Below are 20938 nucleotides of genomic sequence, written 5' to 3' on the forward strand. Positions count from 1 at the left end.
TTAAATAGGATCTTAACGTTAAAAAGTCTTCTTTCGAACTTTAGCTGAGCACAAACCCCTAATGATATTGTTAAAATCCATGTTTTTAAACATGTGACATGTCGCATTCCGAGAAAATCTGTGTAAAATGGCTCATGTCGTTCTTGTCCCACTGATGACCGCAAATGAGACTTAATAAAAGATAACTTTGAGAAGGAGTTAGAAGTGAAGTGAAGTGACCTATTTGTCAAGTATGGTGACCCATACCCAAAATGTGACATCTGCATTTAACCCATCCAGAGAGTAGTGAACACACGCACAGCAAGTGGTGAACACACGTACACCCAGATGTAGAAGGCTTTCTAACTGGTTGTTTATAAGAACAATAACCTACTGCTGCTGCTAACTCACCTTCAACATGTAAAGCACGTTGATCTGTGATGGTGGGTGATACTAAATGTGTATTGCCTCTGCACCCAGGAATGTCCTCGGGCATGGATATTTTGTCCCAGAGGGAACTTAAGTAGTTGGTTAGTTTTGAAATTTAGCTGTAAGATTAACCTCACTTTTTTCCCTTTCAACTTTATTTCTCCTTTTTGCGCACAACTATCACTATTTTTTGAACACCAACGAGCCAAACGGAATTCTCAACGTGCGAAAGCATAACGCAAAGAGTCGTTTCCTGATGTAATGGCGCAAACTGTAAAGTGATTTTGATTGGACCGTGAATTATATCAGTCAGGAACATTTTCCAATAGTTTCTTGTTATTTTATAATTAACCACCTATATGAATTGTCAATCAATGATGTAAGGACAGCTCCCATTTCCTCCAGCCAATCAAGGGCCCCCTCCTTACGCGGGCCCTGGGGCTTCAGCCCCACCTAGCCCTTGTGTTAATCCGGCCCAGGGTACAGGGCTTCATTTTTGTGCCGGAACAAGATCCGATCCGGTGTTGTGCCGAATTTTGACTCCACGCCAGATTACGACTCCCCTCATTGAAACTGCTGGGGGATTAGCTAATCCTAACCCCGCCCCCACACCTAATCCTAACACCTAATGGTAGTGTGGAATGGGGGAGTCATTTTTCGGCACCTCATTTGGCAGACCCTGCTCCTCAAGCGCTAATGGAAAACGTTCGTGTTGATGTGTTGCATGCGTGCATATATTTCATTAAAAAGCACGGATTATAATTATAATGGCAATAAATATTTTATTTTGATAATGAACAGGCTGTAAAGTTTGAGATGCTGGAATATGGCGTGTAACACCGGCGCAATCGCTTAAACTGTTACTTAAAACGGCAGAAACAACTGTAAAACTCTTTGATGATTTTCAGTGGGTCAAACTGATTATGAGTACGTCATTAGATACTGCAAAGTTAGCTACTTTTAGTCACTTGCACTAAAAACATTTGTGCTTTTGCAAAATAAAGAAAATTTACTGGATGCGCTCTGTCATCTCCTTTCCTTTAACTTATTTGTGGAGCGTTACGCCTCACAAACTGAACAAAACTCAGCAGCATATTGTCACCGATTTTTCCCTTTCGTTTTGTCAATCTTTTAATTGTCAAATATTCTGCGTATATTTATTCACGTCGCATGTTTTGCATTAATATTGATGGGAATTTGTGGTGATGGACACTTCAGAGAGATATATCTGTGTTGTTCAACAAATGCTGCGAAGAGACGCAGAAGAACTGATGAAATACGGTTAACGGATGATTAAATGCTTAATATGCCTAATGGCAAGCTCACACTATGTGATTTTTGGCTGGATTTTGCTGTTGCAAACAGATTTCCAAGGTCTGTGACAAAACCTCCGGATCGCGACCAAATCGGTGCTCGTTTCGGTCGCAGAAGCTTGTTAAGTACAAGCAGGTGTGCAACGTGATCGGGACCTGTCTCGAGATATCCCAGACGCTACGATGTTTTCAAATCTGTTTGATATTATCGCCAAGTGATCTCGTTGTGTGTGACACTGTGAAACTAATCCAGCAATCACAGCGCAGCAGTTTTGCGTCAAATTATTGCGTGGAGGAATTAAAAACTGCAGCCATATATTTATTAACATTACAGAGCGCGTTAAATGGCTAGTATAACAGACATAAAGATATTTAAAAAGATGACAATTCTTATTTTTTCATGGAATATTGCAGTGTTTATAGTAAATATGACAATATGACAATAAACTGTTTCCATCACCTTAACGTGCATTTGAAATAAGGCAAACTCAAGATAACATCTTCGTCTAGCACGTTAAATTTCTTTGATAATTCTGAGATTATCTTCGCATGTTCGTTTCCATTTAGGCTTTCTTGGGGTCGATTCACATTTCGCTTCTTTTGCGCGCGCAAGTTCATTATTTTAGATGTAGACACGTGGCAGGTGCACGCAAATAGGGAGCGACGCAGTCGTGACGCGCATACGGTACAGCACGCACATTTTTCTAGGCGCGTCAGCTCCGCATCGAGATGGAAATAGTTGTAACACTGTGCGGGTTTAACGGGTATTAATGGTAGTTTTTTAATTTTTTTATTTAACGTAAAATCTTGTGGTATTTATGTGGAAAGAAAGGAAAAAGAATGTTTATTTTTTGTTATTTTCCAAGAGTGCTTTGTGTGTCGCGGTTGTAACGTCTTTGAGGCAGAGTATTGACGTAACAGCTGCTAACTGCATGTTTCCATTAATTTAGATAAAGACTTCTGAACCAGCACAACATCTCCGGCTGCTCATTTTATTCACAAACACACAACACAACGCAGAGGGTTAATCAGGACGAGCAAGACTAGAGAAAGCGGCGCAACTCGCATTTTCCGCACGGTTTTAGGCGCGGAATATGAAGATTGTGTTTGAGGGCAGCTTTCTGCGCACTTTCAAAACATCTAATAATCTATAGTTAGATAGAAAACTCCCCGAGATTGCACATTCCGTTACTTCTCCTCACCCCACTAACTTGCCGGATCTGCCACGCCCCCTGCCGGCACCTCAGAATTCACAAATTAAGCACTGGGTAAATATGATCATTCTGTTGTGCTTTCAAAACATTACTGAGCGTTACTGCAGCGTGTCAGCTGAATGACAGGAAAACCTGTCTGAATATAATTCACATTTTAAAAAATTATCTCAAACTTTTATATCACCTTTTTCTCTAGAAATCTAATTTCCGAAGCATCTGAACAGGTTATGGCAGGGAATAATTACATTCCATTCTTCACGCACGCTAATACTGAAGGCGTCTGTTTCCGCTGTTTTTTCTCAGCACTCTCAGATTTAAAATGGCTTCTCACCTCATCACACCAGATGTTACGAGAGGAGATGATAAATGCAGTTAGTAGCTCTTGTAAGGGACCAGCTGCCCTCAAACACAATACAATATGATTGCAAGGCTTAATACTGCCGATGTGACTACTTTAATATCTTGACAGCATTCAGAAGTTATTAAATAGAATGTCAATCCAGCTGACTTGATTCTCGAAATGAAAACATTGCTGGAAACCATCTAGCAGAAAACAATAATGTGCACTGCAATGCAGTCCCGCATGTAAGCAGTACTTGTCTGCTAAAGAAACATGGAGCTCTGTTTCAACCCTACTGTAGCAAATGCATATTGTTATAGAAATGAAGTTACATCCACATAACACATTTATCACTATATTTTAACAAGCATACAGCAAAACAAAAAAAGACACATACTCATCAGTAGTTTGGGGAAGTTGGAGGTCTCTATGTTGTGATAGTAGACTATTGATGTGATGGCAGCCATGAAGGCCAAACAAGATGGCATATAGAGGTGCAGGTGAACTGACCGGTTAAACCTAAGAAAAAGAACACAAGATTGCATTATATATAGAAACACATCTTCATTTCAAACTAAAAAGTTTGTTGTTAAAGATACAGACAAACATTTTGAGATCAGTGGATAGCCACGTACAAAGCACTTGCCAAAATTACAAGCTTGACTCTCATTGGCTGCTTTTATGCAACTGAAAGAGAAAGACAGACAGACAGACAGATCTTACCCATCAGACACGATGCCTTCGGCTATCTCACAGACAATGACGAAGAGAAGGATGAAGGTGAGGATCCAGCGGAGATTGTGTCCAGGGAAGTGCAGCCATGTGCTGTGATGGATGTGCACCTTGGAGCTCTGACTTCCCCATCCTACAGTACAATGATTAAAAATGTGTACATAGCTTGCTGGAAACGCACATATTTCTCTCTGTCAGAAACAGATATACAGGATCCCTGAGAAAATAAATTGTTTTTCCACACATCATCATTCCTAGCAGTGGTAAGAGCATTGCGTTAACAACGCAAGGTTGTGGGTTCGATCCCAGGGGATTGCACATACCTATGTATAAATGTATAGGATAAAGCAATGTAAGTCGCTTTGGATAAAAGCGTCTGCCAAATTCATTAATGTAAATGTAATGTAAATGTAAAGAAAAGATTTGTTGCTTATTCACTGGGCATTTACAACAAATGTGCGGCGTATGCATACAAGCTAACGTGTGTCAAGAAAGAAAATGTGCTCTCTGAATATTTTTTTCTCGACATCAAGGAGAACAGGATATTAGGAACGCAGGGAATTGGATTCCAGACCAGCAACAACACATACTGCATATTAAAGATACTTTCATTGATTTTGGTTTTTCTTTGAAATAACACAAATGAAATTTCTGTATTTGCTGACAATTATCACTGAAATAGGTGTGCTGATGAATCACACTTTCTGTGAGCGTGAACAGAAAAAAGCCGATAACAACACTTGGAAACAGCTCTCTGTCAATGGCATGGCGTTTTGGGTGGGACTGCTTCTTTGCACCGATTTCTTTAGTTTACATTTGTTTACTTTTTGATCGTCATCCTTTTATATCGTTTTGGCAAAAAAAATTCTGTCGTAAACTTTGATGCTAGGAGAAAACTAATGTTGGTAAAGCTAACATTCAGCTAATATGAATATATAGAGCAATCAAAATGTAGTTGCTACACAAAGTGTAAAAAGTGTGGATTACTTTTTATGTCATGTTAGTTGATTCTGGGTGTCAGTGGGGCAATGTCAACCTTACCATGAAAATCTTTTTTTTTCCAAAGGTTTTCAATATAGATAGCACAGATGTCAACGTTTGGTGGTTTAAATGTGTGAGGTCTCTCTTAAAGTTCTTAAAGCATTTTATAAGTATGATTTTTAATAATCAGGTAAGTTCTGCTTCAGAATTGTCATATCCATAACCGCCGATGTTTATAATAGATGGGTACATACTTTTTTTTACTATTTCATGTTCTATGAAGAGGCATTACTTTTCCATTTGTTGGGTATTAATGCTTCTGGTTTGTGCATTTGAATTCACAGAAATCTGTAATTTTTTGTCACATGTTTATTTCCTTTTTTCAAATAGAAACCTTGTGTATATATTGATGTTTTTCTGATGTTTAGGCTCTATCAACAAGGCTTTACTAAATTATTAACAGATGGTTAAAGTATTGGTAACAAATACATTCTCTGGGAGTTTATGCAGTATGTCACATCCGTAACATGAAATGTCACACCCATAATGCTTGAATTGCCCAGTGGAGATTCGCTTTGGTTTGACTCTTCTGGTATGTCAAAAAGAGGTTCCTGTAACTCGATTCTCTGACAGGACGACAGCTTTGGCTTGCACTCAGTACGTTCCACAACTAAGGTCACGTTTGTTTGTGTAACATTAAAAGATTCCTCACAGCAGGTTGTTGAGCCATATCTTCAGCCCTCTACACGTATGTACTTTGCCAAACCACATTTCTGGCAAATCACTACTCAAGGCCATATCAATTATGCATCGTTTCTCCTGGTAATGAATGAGTCCAACGTTCACAGTGGAATTTTTAAAGACAGCAATAATATTTCAACTACTGAACCACACTGAATGGTGCTACATGGTTGCGAAAGGTGTTATATGTAAACTATTCTAAATGGGTTGGCTTCTGACCATACTTACTAGAACTAACTAGAAAAGTCTAGTCGGGTGTTCTGTTATTTCATTAGACACATGTTGAAGCGCTCACCTGTCTTTGACACTCACCGATGAAGAGTATGGGAAAGGTGATGAAGAGCAGGAAGACGTGCGGCACCAATGTGAGGGCATCCAGGAAGCAGCCGTTGTTGAGGACGCCGGCGTCTACGTTGTACGCGGCCGTGTTGTTTTCGTTGCCGCAGAATGCCAAGGACATGCTGGTGTCTGGTCTCTGAGGGGATCCGACAGAAGAAAAGACCAAGACAGAAGAAAAACAGAAAAAGACACTCTCAGAGCATAATCTTTCCCCAGAGGAAAAAAAGACGGAAAGCGGCAGATGAACCGTTACATCCTTGCTGTAGGTGGAAGATGTGAGCGCAAGTGAGTCACAGCACAGGTAGGGCACGATAACAGCTCCAGTTCTGCACTGGATCAGGACATCCGAAAAGCTGCTCGCCGACAAGGGGACGCCTGCATCGGATTCCACGGCTCACAGGCATGCTTTTAATAACCACTACAGCTTAATGCCACAAAAAAGCACCTCCATTCGTGCGCAAACGTGCACACGCTCCGGACAGGTTCTGCCTCTGCTCCGGTTTCGGCTCAGAATTGACCTTGTATGAGGTTGGCTGTATGGCGGAGTGTGTGTATGCGAGGCAGAGAGTGTGATGTGGAGAGAGAGAGAGAGAGAGAGAGAGAGAGAGGAGGAGAGAGACAGCATGATGGAGAATGGGGGGTAGGGTGGGGGGAGCGAGTGTAGCATGAGTGGAGAGACTCAAAGCATCTGAAGCCGACACGCACGTCACAGATAGATACATGACTGGCATGAAACATGTTGGTGAGCGATGAACTGACGCATGGGAATCAGAGGCTGTTTTAGTTCAGGAGCTGATGTGACGCTTTAAGGAGGTGGAAGTAAAAATGGCTATGTATGTAACCGGCAAAAGAAAGAAATGTGTTGTCCTCACATTGATATAATATGCTTCAAAATTTATTTGAATAGCGCAACGTTTCGACCGTCAGGTCTTCATCAGGCACAATAGCATTTTGGCTTACAAATCACCTTTAAATAGGATCAGGTGTTAGCCGTAATTAGGCACAAGAAAAAAACACACATTACAGCAAGAAAATTATATAAATCTCAATATAAATGTCACCCAATGTACACATCAAATACACACCAAACAACATTAAAAGATCATCAGAAAAACATCATAATCCCCATTATAAAAAAGGCTTAATATCAAACTCATCATTCAAGCTTAATGGTGACAAAGTATTTAGAGTGTAAAATCCAATGACATTCTCTTTGTAATCATTTTCTCTCATAATCACCACCTCTTAGTGGTTTTGTGACTTTCTCAATACCTATGTATTGTAAAGCACTGATATTATGACCGGCTGATTTAAAATGAGACGCTACCGGACTTCGCATATCACCAGTTCTAATATTGCTGCAGTGTTCACAAATACGGGTACGTAACGGTCTAGAAGTCTTTCCTACATACGCAAGACCACAGGGACAACGAATAAGATAAATAACATGTGTAGAGGAACAGGTAATAGTACCACGTAATAAAATGTTACGGCCAGTACGCGGGTGACTGAAGGATTTACACTTATATGTGAAAGTGCATTGAGCGCAATTGCCACATTTATAATTTCCTGAGGGAAGAGTAGGGATGCCCTGTACCTTATTTGAAGGGAAATCCGATTTTACCAACACATCACGAAGATTATTTTGACGTTTGAAAACCAATGTTGGACCACTGGGAAATATCCGAGTTAACTTGGGATCAGTGTGTACGATGTGCCAATGTTTGTTAAGAACATGGCGAAACATAGCACCGAGTGCTGAGTACTTTACAATGCAAAAAGGAGAGTGAGACTGCTGTGTTTTATTATTACTTTTCTCTCGCAGGCTTAGTATCTGAGATGTGTTATCAAACTTCTTTTTGGCATTATCAATCCATTCTTTTCTATAGCCACGATTAAAAAAATCTCTCAGTTAAAACAGTAGATTGCTGGGAGTAAGACTCATCTGTACTGCAATTTCTGCGTGCACGCTTAAACTGGCTAATAGGTAAACTCACTCGGTGCTGAGTTTCGCCATGTTCTTAACAAACATTGGCACATCGTACGCACTGATCCCAAGTTATCTCGGATATTTCCCAGTGGTCCAAAATTGGTTTTCAAACGTCAAAATAATCTTCATGATGTGTTGGTAAAATCGGATTTCCCTTCAAATAAGGTACAGGGCATCCCTACTCTTCCCTCAGGAAATTATAAATGTGGCAATTGCGCTCAATGCACTTTCACATATAAGTGTAAATCCTTCAGTCACCCTCGTACTGGCCGTAACTGTCATGAATGTGGGTGGTGAGGACAAGGACAGAGGACCCAGATGCAGACAGCGGGTAAAGGGTTAACAAGACATTTAATAAAATATAAATACAAAACAAACACCCTCGGGGGTGTAACATAACTAAACATGGCAACGGGAACAAGGACTAACTAGACTAGACTAATAACACTTGACATATAACTACAATAAACTAGACTACACAAACCACAGGAACTCACCACAGATGACACAAACACAACAGTACAATGAACCAGCACAAGACAAGAGACACGAGGCCAATATATAGGGAGATAAATCAAGAGTGGACAGGTGTGGGGCATGAACTAATAATTATCACTAACGAGGAAACAAGAGGGCAGGAACAATGACGAGACCGGGAGAGAGCATATAGAAGGCCAGAAAGGTCAAAATGCCCCTCTCCACATGAAACAAGAGGTTCTGTCATGGCTCTGCCACAAGATCAAGAAAAGCAAGACAAGATGGGGCAGAACCATGACATTAACATTTTAATACGTGGTACTATTACCTGTTCCTCTACGCATGTTATTTATCTTATTTGTTGTCCCTGTGGTCTTGCGTATGTAGGAAAAACTTCTAGACCGTTATGTACCCGTATTTGTGAACACCATAGCAATATTAGAACTGGTGATAGGCGAAGTCCGGTAGCGTCTCATTTTAAATCAGCCGGTCATAATATCAGTGCTTTACAATTCATAGGTATTGAGAAAGTCACAAAACCACTAAGAGGTGGTGATTATGAGAGAAAATTATTACAATGAGAATGTCATTGGATTTACACTCTAAATACTTTGTCACCATTAGGCTTGAATGATGAGTTTGATATTAAGCCTTTTTTATAATGGGGATTATGATGTTTTTCTGATGATCTTTTCTGTTGTTTGGTGTGTATTTGATGTGTACATTGGGTGTCATTTATATTGAGATTAATATAATTTTCTTGCTGTAATGTGTGTTTTTTTCGTGTGCCTAATTACGGCTAACACCTGATCCTATTTAAAGGTGATTTGTAAGCCATAATGCTATTGTGCCTACCCCTTGGTGAGCACCTGGAGGTGCTCATTAAAGGGGGGGCTTCTGTCATGGCTCTGCCTCATTTAGTCATGTTTTTCTTAGTCCTGTGGCAGAGCCATGACAAATCCTTAGGTTTTATGTGAGAAAGCCATGGGTTGTTTATGTTTTACATCTCATGTGCTTTCTCGTGTCTTGTCATTGGCCCCGCCCCTCTCATTTCATGTATTGCTTCCCTGCCGTGTCTAATGTTTCCCACCTGCCCTGTGTCATTATCCCTCGTTTGTCTTGCCCCTATAAATGCCCTCGTGTTTCTTTGTCCTGTGCTCGTGGATTGTGTATGTATGTGCTTGTATGCGTGTCCGTTTGTGCCTCGTGTATGATGTTGTGACAGTGTGCTTTGTGTTGCCAAGTCAAGTCTAAGTAAGTCAGTTATAGTCAGTTTGTTGTTTTGTATTGTTCTTGACGAGTGTGATCCCTTTTGTTCCCTGCCTTAGTTCAGTTATCCCCCATTGTGGGTGTTTTGTTTTGTTCCTTTGTTTGTTATTAAAGATATCTGTTAACCCCTTCACTCCCTGCTGCCTGCAATTGGGTTCTTCCACACCGCGATCCCTGACAACTGGCCATAAGATCTTCGCCCAAAATAAAAATTCTGTCATGAATTACTCCCCTCAAGTTGTTCTAAACCTGTATAAAATTATTAGAAAGATATTTGGAAAAATGTTAGCAACTGACATTTCTTGGACAACATTGGTTACCATAGTAGGAAATTTTTTAATTGTAGTCAAAGGTGCCCTAGAAGTCTTTGCTTTCCTAAATTCTTCAGAATGTCTCATTTTGTGTTCAAAAGAACAAAAAAAAAGATTTTTCCTACTCTGGAAATCAACGATGCCCCAGAAATGTCAGTTGCTAACATCTTTCCAAATATCTTTCTTGGTGTTCAATAGAACAAATGAGAAAATTCATAATTTCAAGTTGTTCGAAGCCTGTATAAATTTCATATTCAATGTATGAAATGAATACGTCAAATATTACTTCTAATACTGTACAACAAAACTATTCCCACATCATATTAGAAAAGAAAATAATGCAGATTATATGTGTTTACTATCCAGCGCTGGACTATTAAAGGTATAGGCAATTGTATAGCAAGCTTTCCCCACTCTCTTCAAAGGGCTCTTCAATACCACACCTCCTTCAAAATAACACGCTAATGACAAAAGATCTTCTGCACGAGCAGGGTGCGTGGATGTATATGCAAATACCTTGTTTGACAGGCAAGTAGAACATCTCATGATTGCATATGGCCTGAATGCAATGATTGGACGCTTGGCCTTCCACAAAAAATATACTGTACAGACCACTCTACTTGGTGGTTGCTATCAGGATGTGAAGATACTTTCAACCAGCAAGCAAAAATGTTTCTAGAAAGAATTTCCGATACCTGCCTACAATTGACCTATTGTGAGTCTGTGACAGAAAAGTGATTTCTGATTCTGACAAAGGTCATAGAGTCACATCTCTCTACAACTCATCTGATCCACATTGAAATTAGAGCTACGGTATATATGGACACAACCTTGGCTTAGTTCCTGTCTGGATCTAAAAAAAACACTCCAAAAATACAGTGAGGACTGTTGTATACATACGGGGAAGATGGTTAGATGTACAGTATGTTCAATATTAAGTGTGTGTTGTTATATATAGATACCGTACATATTGTAAAAGAAATAGTTATTACATAAATGCAAATACTCTCTTCTTCTATCAAGAGGACGCAAACATGTTTTATAGTTCATTAAATAAACGAGTAAGCATTTTCATCCACATGGAATGCCAGTCTGTGTAGCGAAAACATTTAAAATTCAATCAATCTGTAGAAAATTAAATTCCTCTATAAGAAGCATTCCCTCCACAGCATTACTCCATGATCTACACTACAAAGCAGGTGAAATACAAAGTTGGCCTAGATTATTGTGATATACTGTATGATATATAATGTGATATAGTTTCACTCCTAAAATCAAGAGAAAATACACTAATACACACTATTTTGCAAAAAAGAAAATAATTAGAAAAATGACCACATTTTCATTGCTTTACAGTAAAAAAAATATTTTTTGTATCATTATGTAAAACTATTACATACTTTGTAAATAACTTTTTAAGGTGGTAAAAAATACTATACCATAGAACCAAGAGCTTAAAGCCGTGTGCTGTCGTGCAACTACACAAGGGTTAAAGCATCATTTATGTTCAATAATCAATTTTCATCAGGGTACTCCATCCAATCCCCACAATGTTTAAATCCCTGTGCACAAACAAAACGCGTTCGTTATGCCTGCACAACAAATGAGGAATGATTTCTGTGGTGAGCTGGTAATAGTATATTGATTTCATGTTTTTTTTTGCTTCATCCTATGTTGAAACAGATGAGGCATTCCCTTGAAAGAACTGCGCATGCGCAGAACATCCAGCTATAGACAGCCGCTGAATTGTGAATTCTCTCAATTCTAGAGGTCTGTTCGTCACGACCAACAAACGCGTTAAAATACTTAAACTGTATATTAATTTGGCACAAAGCGACATCGATTTAACTAGTATTTGTAAACCGTTTGTATAGGTTGCAAGATCTTTCTTTTGACGTGAATGTGAGATTTCCTAACAACTTCATGACAGTAGAAATGTATACATAAGAAAATTAAATGTGTACTGCTTTGTTTCCAATGTGTTTGTGAACGGACTTTCATCTACATCGCGAATGGCGACAATACTGTCTGTAAGGGAAATTGCATACCGGTCTGTATCGTGTGATCATCATGTTGAAATTCCAGTTCTTCCCAAAACCTCTTGTAATGATGTTGAATTCAGTCTAGGGATCTCCTTCTCAAAGACGAGCGTCTAACTCACACGGGAATAGGTAAACAATAGCAAACAACTCATATTTGTCCGCGCTCGTGCCATATGGTATCCTCAGAGGAACTATCCGAGGTGCTGAAAAAATCCTTTAAGAGATCCGTCCGTGTGAAATTCCCCAACATCGATCTTAAAGTTGCGAGTGAGATCCAGTTCATCCAGTGGTCACGTAGACAATTACGTGCAACACGAGGTCGATCACAGATCAAACAGAGCAATGCAACTACTTGTCAGTCACACACACAATAGAATAACCGATACGCGTCTGCCATTGATTCTGATTGAACTCGATTAAATGACATAAAACATATAATTTCTTTATAAATCAATTTATACGACTCGAATCGAATGCACGTTGTATAGACTGAAATTATAGAGACCTTATACTGTCTATAATAGACAGAAATCCCATATGACTGTGACCCGCTATTCATTCGCTATATGACCCAAATTCGACAGGTGTGGAATTGTGAATTGTGAAAATTGGCCAATCAGAACGGCGGTTGAAGATGTCGTCATCACAACAGAACAGGCTCAAAACAAAGAGCTCATATTATATACCATACACAACAGACCAGAGACACTTCACATGGACCTAAAGGAGAAACATATTTTGTGGTGCAATACCTTATGGTTTAAGAAGTGAATAATGGCAATTTTAATTTTAATTAATTGCACCATAACATGTTGTAAACATAAGCCTATACCGAGAAAAAAATATAGGAGTTCTAAAAAACAAACAACAAACACGTAAACAATACACATTAAGAATTTAGGATTAATAAGATTACGTTATCATGTCCTGTATTGAGGTGTTATGCAATAGATTCATTTTAGGAAGCAGATGAAAGGAGAAAAATATATTAAAAAATAAAATGTATTCAATTTGCTTATAAAACATTTGATATTGCAGAAGCTTGTTAAAAACACCCGAATGCATTGAAAGTAAATTACACATAAGCTACTAAATTATATTGTGCAAAAGTATAAAGCCTTCTAAAGAATGGATTTGCATTGCCACTGTGGTTCATACTGATAGAAGGGTGGGTCTTAAAATGAATGCTGTGTAATAAGATCTGATTATTTACATTTTATGTCCACATATGTGAGGTAGTCTAAAGAACAAAGGGCTTTGCAGATAAGAAAGAGAAAGCAAATGTACATTAAAGCAACACTTATATGAAACCTATTTACAAACATGATAGAACACAGCACTGCACTGGCATTGGTTCTCAGAATGTAAAAAAAAAACTAAAGAAAAATTACTATCTGCTGCGACCAGCAGGCCAGTACTGGAAGGGCAGCAAAATGCTATAAAGGAAAACATCTGTACATAGGCCACTCGCACGTTCTGTACATCCGCAAATGTCGAGCTGTGGTTTATTTAATAAGTTTGATCCTGGGGAATAATTAGCAATGTCTTATCTTGAATTAAGTAGCAGTAGCTACCAAAATGGGCTTTAAAGAGCCTTAATAGCAGCATGCTGTAGCAAAGAGAAAGATCAAAGAAGCAAAAATCAATACTAGAGACATGACATGGAATGACAGTGTAGGCTTTCTAAGCACATCAAATGTCAATCATCCTGACAGGCTATGTTCATCTGAAAGACATATAGCCTAGAGGTACTGCCTTTCAAAACCATTATGTCTTGACTAAATATAGCAGATGATTCAACACACAATAAAAATTGAAAGTTTGAAAAAAGACACAACAAATATATACACACATATTATATTATATATATTATGTTGCTTGCAAAAGTCACCATAACAGCAAATCTATTTAGGCTATAAGAAAACCCAACAACAAAAGTGCATGTTGTTTTCTTCAGGTTAAGACAATTTGTTTCATTGACATCAATTGATTTAAATGGATGAAAAAGGATCTTTCAATTCACAGCCATTCACAGATCTCATCATGGCTCGACCCCGCCTGAGACAATACATGTACAATAGACAGAAGATTAGCAGTAACATTATAAAACGGATTGTTCACCCCAAAATTCAAGTTCCCTTTCTGTCTGTCTCTCGACGTTGTGTCGAACCATGCCGGACTCCGCCCCCGGAAATCCGGGTATAAAAGGGAGACGGCATGCCTCATTCATTCACCTTTTGTTCTTCGGAGCCTTTGCTCGTGATCAACAGACTTCGCTACAAGACTGCCGGCTCTAGGACGTGGTGCAGCGGACTGTCCCTTCCTGCAGCGACTTCCCCTGGGCGTCTCGGCGGTTCCAGAAGTGTTCTAGTTTTTTCTCTTAAAGAGCAAATTTCTCCAGCGTGGCATGTCCCGCTGTTCTCTTGGGTGCAACACACTCATCGAGGAGGGGGACGGACACGATATCTGCTTCCAGTACGCTGGGGCAGATATTGTGGATACGTCCTGCCCGCACTGCGGGCGGCTGACGATTCAGACGTTGCGTCACGGGTGGCTGTGTTCCCACAGGACTCAGCCACCACCTTGTCTGCTTCCTGTTCCGTGACGGCAGGACTACGGCCCTGCCACCCGCTACGGCGAGCAGCGAGGGTGATATGAGGATTACTGTGAGCGCTAATCCGTCAGCCACTGGCTCGCGGACCGTTCGCACCTCGCTTTGCTCGTCTGACCGTTCCCCATAAGACGGTCCGCCGTCTTATTCCTCAATTACGTATCGGACACGGTACGTGATGATGAGGTGTCTGTTGCAGCATCGGAGGGTGACTTACTGGCATCAGACTCCGACGATTCCTTGAAGCTCCCTCCCTCGGGGGGTCGAGATCAGGAAGAAGCGGATGTCGAAATGTCAGCCATGCTTTCCCGGGCCGCCGGCTTTGGGTTGCGGTGCACCGCACTGCCTCTCCCAACGCTCGCGGCTGGATACACGGTACTTCGGGCTTGAGAGCGGCTCCAAGCCGCACTCGCCCTCAGTGCCGTGTTTCCCCGGAAGTGCATGAGGAACCTAGTACGACCTGGAACGCCCCCTTCGGCGCGTACACGTCAACTAGTTCCATCACCCTTTCTTCCCTCGATGGTGGGGCAGCTAGAGGATACGTCGATGTCCCCCCGGGGCTCGACCTAGACTCCCGTCCAAAGCACGTAGGCTTTTCGGCATCTGAGGTGTCGAGAGCTTACTCTGCTGCGGGCCAAGCTGTCCCCTCTCTCCATGCTATGGCCTTCCTGCAGGCCAATGCGCGGAGAGAGCTCCACGAGGGTAAGACCGACCCAGCGCTTATGCAGGAACTCCGCGGCTTCACCGACCTCGCTCTCGGGCGACCAAGGTGATCGCGCGGGCCCTGGGTCGGGCGATGTCCACACTTTTGGTCCAGGAGAGACACCTCTGGCTGAACCTTGCACAGGTGAGTAACTCTGAGAAAGTCCGCTTTCTCGATGCACCCATCTCGCAAGGGGGGGCTGTTTGGTGATACTGTCGGGTTCGACAGTTAGGGAGCAGACAGAGGATATCACGTATGTCCTCCCCAGCCGCGACTCGACCGCCCTCTGGCCGCCGAGATCCCGTGCACCGTCTGCTTCCCAGCAGCCCTGGTCCTCTTCGAGACATCGAAGAGGAGACCACCACCCCATCAGCAGCCGCGGCGAAAGCCAATGCGGCCCTCATGGGAAGACCCCAGGGAGTTCGAGAATACCTTTCTAAAGTTTTTCTCCCTCTCTGGGCGTTTATATCAGCCGCTCTCACCCTCTACACGACGGTGTTCGGCAACTCGACGTTGCGTCACGGCGAGACCCAATGTCGAGGATAATCAGCAGCCTAAGCACTCTCAATCGACGGTGCTTTGTGCCACATATCGTCTGGGTATTATCACAGCCGCTCTCACCCTCTACACGACGGTGTTCGGCAACTCGACGTTGCGGCAAGACCCAATGTCAAGGATAATCATTAGCCTAAGCACTCTCATTCGATGGTGCGTTGTGCTACATCTTCGCCAGACAGGTAAAACTGCAGAGCCGATCTCCTCCCCGGGGGTCCCCCCCACGGCGAGGGATCCGTACTGCCAGCCATCGAACCACCCCCGGGAGGTCGATGAAGCAGAACGTACCCCTAGCCTCCCTGTCGGTCCCTGGGAGCCTGACAAGAGCTTCCCAAACCGTCACGGTGACTACGGGATACGGTCCGTCTCGGCTACGCGATCCAACTCCCCGGACGCCCGCCCAAGTTTCGGGGCATCCTCTTAACCCCAGCAGAGGCAAGGATGCCCCGTGCTTCGGGCCGAGGTCGCCACCCCTCTGGTGAGGAAGCGATCGTGCTCGTCCCTCTAGCCGAGATGTTCAACGGGTTTTACAGCCCGTACTTCATCGTCCCCAAAAGAGCGGGGGTCGCTAGATCTGCGTACCCTGAACAGGCACCTACTCAAGCTGCCGTTCAGGATGCTCACGCAGAAGCGCATCCTGGCATCTATCAGATGTCAAGATGGATTCATGGCAATCGACCTGAAGGACGCTTACTCTCATGTCTCAATTCTCCCTCGTCATCGCCCGTTCCTACGGTTCGCTTTCGAGGGTCAGGCATATTAGTACAGAGTCCTCCCCTTCGGTCTGTCCCTGTCCCCACGAGTCTTCACGAAGATCGTGGAAGCCGCCCTCACTCCCCTCAGGGAGAGAGGTGTGCGGGTACTAAACTATCTCGACGACTGGCTCATTTGACACACTCGTGAGATCTGTTATGTACACACAGGGACCTAGTGCTTCGGCACCTAGATCGATTGGGACCACAGGTCAACCGAAAAAGAGCAAGCTCTCCTCTGTGCAGAGCATCCTCTTTTTTGGTATGGAACTCAACTCTGTCTCCATTACAGCGCGACTGCGCTCAGTCAGTGTTGAACTGCCTGGAATATTTCAAGCAGTCAGCGGGAAGAGGCTCCTGGGTACATGGCATCCTCGACGGTGGTGATACCCCTCAGGTTGATGCACATGAGACCGCTCCAACACTGGCTACAGAGTCGAGTTCCCTGGAGAGCGTGGCACACCGGCAGCAGGCGGATGGTGATTACGCCTCTCTGCCGACGCACCCTAACCCCTTGGTCTTCAATGACCTTTCTACGGACGGGGGTCCCTCTCGGGCAGGTCGAGACGCGTCAGGGTCGACAGACGCCTCCCTGCAGGGTTGGGGTGCCGTGTGCAACGGGCACGCAGTGTCGGGGCGATGGACGGGCCCCCGCCTGCGCAGGCATATCAACTGCCTAGAGTTGTTGGATGTGCTACCCGCACTGAAGGGGTTACAACCTCTCGTGCAGAACAAGCACGTGCTGGTCCGGTCGGACAGCACAACTGCCGTAGCGTTTTAAACCGCCAGGGTGGCGTTCGCTTACGGCAGCTAACACGACTCGCCCGACGCCTCCTCCTGTGGAGTCCGCAGGTGAGCAGATCCCTGCGAGCCACACATATCCCAGGCGACCTGAACCAGACAGCCGATGTGCTCTCTCGTCAGTTGACGCCTCGCGGAGAGTGGCGACTCCACCCCCGCGCAGCCAGCTCATTGGGTACAGTCCGGGCGGGCTCAGGTAGACCCCTTCGCCTCCCTGGACACCACCCATTGCCCGCTAAGGTACTCCCTGCCTCGGCACGGATGCTCTAGCGCACAGCTGGCCGTGGGACAAGCGGAAGTACGTCTTTCCCCCAGTGAGCCTCATTGCACAGACCCTGTGCAAGGTCAGGGAAGAGGAGCATCAAGTGTACTAGTTGCGCCATACTGGCCCAACCGGACTTGGTTCTCGGAGCTAATGCTCTTGACGACAGCTCCCCCCTGGCCGATTCCCCTGACGAAGGACCTGCTTTCCCAGGGGAAGGGCACGTTATGGCATCACGGGCTAGACCTCTGGAACCTCCATGTCTGGCCCCTGGACGGAACGAGGAGATCCTGAGTGGCCTAACCCCTGCGGCGGTTAAGACCACTACTCAGGCTAGGGCCCTGGCCACTAGGTGACGATACGCCTAGTGGTGCCTCTTCTCATCCTGGTGCTCTTCTCGAGGAGAAGACCCGCGGAGTTGCTTGATCAAGTGGGTGCGGTCCTTCCAGAGACTCGAGAATAATCTCTCCCCTTCCACACTGAACGTGTATGTAGCCGCTGTTGCCGCTCATCACGACCCAGTTGCTGGTAGTCTCTAGGACAGCACAACCTGATCATTTGGTTCCTAAGGGGCGCGGGAAGGCTACCACCTCACCCACGCTCCGTACCCTCTTACGACCTTGATGCGGTCCTGGAGCCCCTCGGAGATGCCGCTCTTTCTCACTTCACGATGAAGACGGCTCTCGGGAGGACGCTCAAGAGGGTAGCGGACCTACAAGCATTCTCCGTGTCCACAGATTGCCTAGAACTCGGGCCCGGTTATTCTCACGCTATCCTGAGACCCCGGCCCGGCTACGTGCCCAAAGTTCCCACCACTCCCCCGAGACACCAGGTGGTGAACTTACAGGCGCTCCCCACCGGGGAGGAAGACCCAACCCCATCCGTGTTGTGTCCAGTACGCGCATTGCGCCTCTGCTTGGACCGCACGCAGAGCCGCAGAAGCTCTGAGCAGCTCTTTGTCTGTTTTGGAGATCAGCAGGGAGGGCTGTCTCAAACAGAGATTGGCGCACTGGATCATGGACGCCGTCACTATGGCGTACCTGTCCTAAGATCGCCTACGCCCACTGGGTGAGAGCTCTCTCCACACGGAGTACAGCCTCCTCGTGGGCACTGGCTCGAGGCGCCTCTCTGGCAGACATCTGCAGAGCTGCGGGTTGGGCTACACCCATCACCTTCGCGAGGTCCTACAGCCTCCGCGTAAAACCGGTCAGCTCGAGTCTTGCGGGCATCAGGCAAGACCGGCGACCGGTAGGGTGTACGCCTATGACAGTACCTTACCCTAGGGGGTCAGCGTACTACTAGCCTCCCTTCTTCCCCCACTGGGTGAAGAACAGGCACTCCATCCATCACTAGCAAGCACCTCCTGTGGGCGGGCTGGGCAGAGCAGCCCTGCCCCTTAGGCCGGGTATCACCTGAGTTATTCGCAACATAGCTCTAACCGGACCTAGTGCTACCAGACGTTGCAACCCCCCAGCAGGGCGGTTCCGTCTGATGTATCCTCATGCTGGTTCCCACCTTGGTAACCCATGACCTCCTTAGGTGGACCTCCACCTCGCGGTTAACTCCTTCAGTCCGCACTTTCTTCCCATGAGTTCTCCCCCATCGGTGAGACCATGTTGGTATCTCCACTAGTCTCCTCCCTGTGGTAGGAAGTGGTCTCTGTAGCGCATCCCCCGCTTGAGGAAGTAGCGCTTACCCAGTGGCCTTACGGTTCCGGGCGGCTTCTCGCTGTTAGAGAAACAAGGCCGCCGCCTGTGAGGCCGAAGGTAGGGGCCTTCCCACCTTTCAAGAAAGCTCTGGGACCCCCTACCTACCCACTGGTAGGTTACAATTTCGCGGTAGCGTCCACGGCTGACACGCCCAGGCCTGTCACCGTCGCTTCGTTGAGATTGTGACAGGGCACCGTGTTATGGCGTTTTCCATTGGAACCCCATCTGTCGGTTCGACACAACGTCGAGAGACCGACAGAAAGGGAACGTCTCGGTTACGTTTGTAACCTCGGTTCCCTGATGGAGGGAACGAGACGTTGTGTCCTCTTGCCACAACACGTGCTGTCCACTGCAGCAGTCGTGAGAGGTCTCAGGCTCCTCAGAACTAAGGTGAATGAATGAGGCACGCCGTCTCCCTTTTATACCCGGATATCCGGGGGCGGAGTCCGGCATGCAAATTTCATTCGCCAATTTTCATTGGCCTTTTCTAAGAAGTCGGAAGTGATTGGTTCTCAAGGACGAACCCCATCTGTCGGTTCGACACAACGTCTCGTTCCCTCCATCAGGGAACCGAGGTTACAAACGTAACCGAGACGTTTTGTCTTGTCACACTCATACCGTCCTGACTGTATATGATATTTTGAGATATGTCTCAGTAGTTTCATGTCCATACAATGGAATTCAATGGAGGTTATTCTGCTGAAGAAAGAAAGTCGAGACTGAGGATGAAAGGATGAGGATGAAAGAATGGAAGCCTTATCAATTACATCACTGTCTATCGCTTTACATCTCATCAGCTTTAAACTTTTAACACAATTTGAGAAGAGGTGTTGAAGGAAATATTCCGCAGAGAAATCTTCAGGAAGTGTGTTATCTAAACAATCGAATGAGGAAATCAGTCTTAGTTTGAGCAAAAAACAGTTGTTCTCTTAAGCAGAAAAGTGTTTGTCAGTTAAAAAAAGAGAACAAAGACTGCAAGAGCGATATCCAAGGATACCTAGTGGAGGCTGTATCAAAGCTGTAACAAGGGTTTTACTGCCATCAAGCATATTCACAAAAGATTAAAGAGACCATTGTGATTTATACCATAATATTTCACAAGTACCACATAAAACAGACACTGCTGATGCTGATTTGACATTTCATTTGAGAATGATTTGTAGTCATCACAGAACACACTGGCGGTATTGTAGCCACATTAAACCTGTAGAATTTGGTGAAAGTAGACGGGTTCTTTCATGTTGCTGTAGCACAGATGTCAGATAGCTGCACACCACGCAATGCTGCCCAAGAAGTAGCCACTGCGTTTACTGAATGACATTTCACAGAAGCCGAAACTTCACAACCTGCATTAGAATAAGCATGAGTAATTGCCTCTGACACCCAAT

At 44.4% G+C, this 20938-nt stretch overlaps 1 protein-coding gene across 1 annotated transcript in view; it reads right to left on the reverse strand.

Annotated features, from left to right (window-relative positions):
- Positions 1 to 12516, reverse strand: part of abcc8 (ATP-binding cassette, sub-family C (CFTR/MRP), member 8) — a 73178-nt gene extending 60662 nt beyond the window's left edge. Inside the window, exons 1-4 of the mRNA XM_057330521.1 lie at positions 12164 to 12516; positions 6042 to 6204; positions 3999 to 4140; positions 3673 to 3794 (exon numbers count right to left, since the gene is read on the reverse strand). Of these exons, the coding sequence (XP_057186504.1) occupies positions 3673 to 3794; positions 3999 to 4140; positions 6042 to 6204; positions 12164 to 12187 (451 nt within the window). The 5' untranslated portion in view covers positions 12188 to 12516. The remainder of the gene's footprint in view (positions 1 to 3672; positions 3795 to 3998; positions 4141 to 6041; positions 6205 to 12163) is intronic.
- Between the last annotated feature and the right edge of the window lie 8422 nt (positions 12517 to 20938).

This window comes from Triplophysa rosa, linkage group LG3 (assembly GCF_024868665.1).
Source record: "Triplophysa rosa linkage group LG3, Trosa_1v2, whole genome shotgun sequence".
In the NCBI taxonomy this organism is placed as follows: domain Eukaryota; kingdom Metazoa; phylum Chordata; class Actinopteri; order Cypriniformes; family Nemacheilidae; genus Triplophysa; species Triplophysa rosa.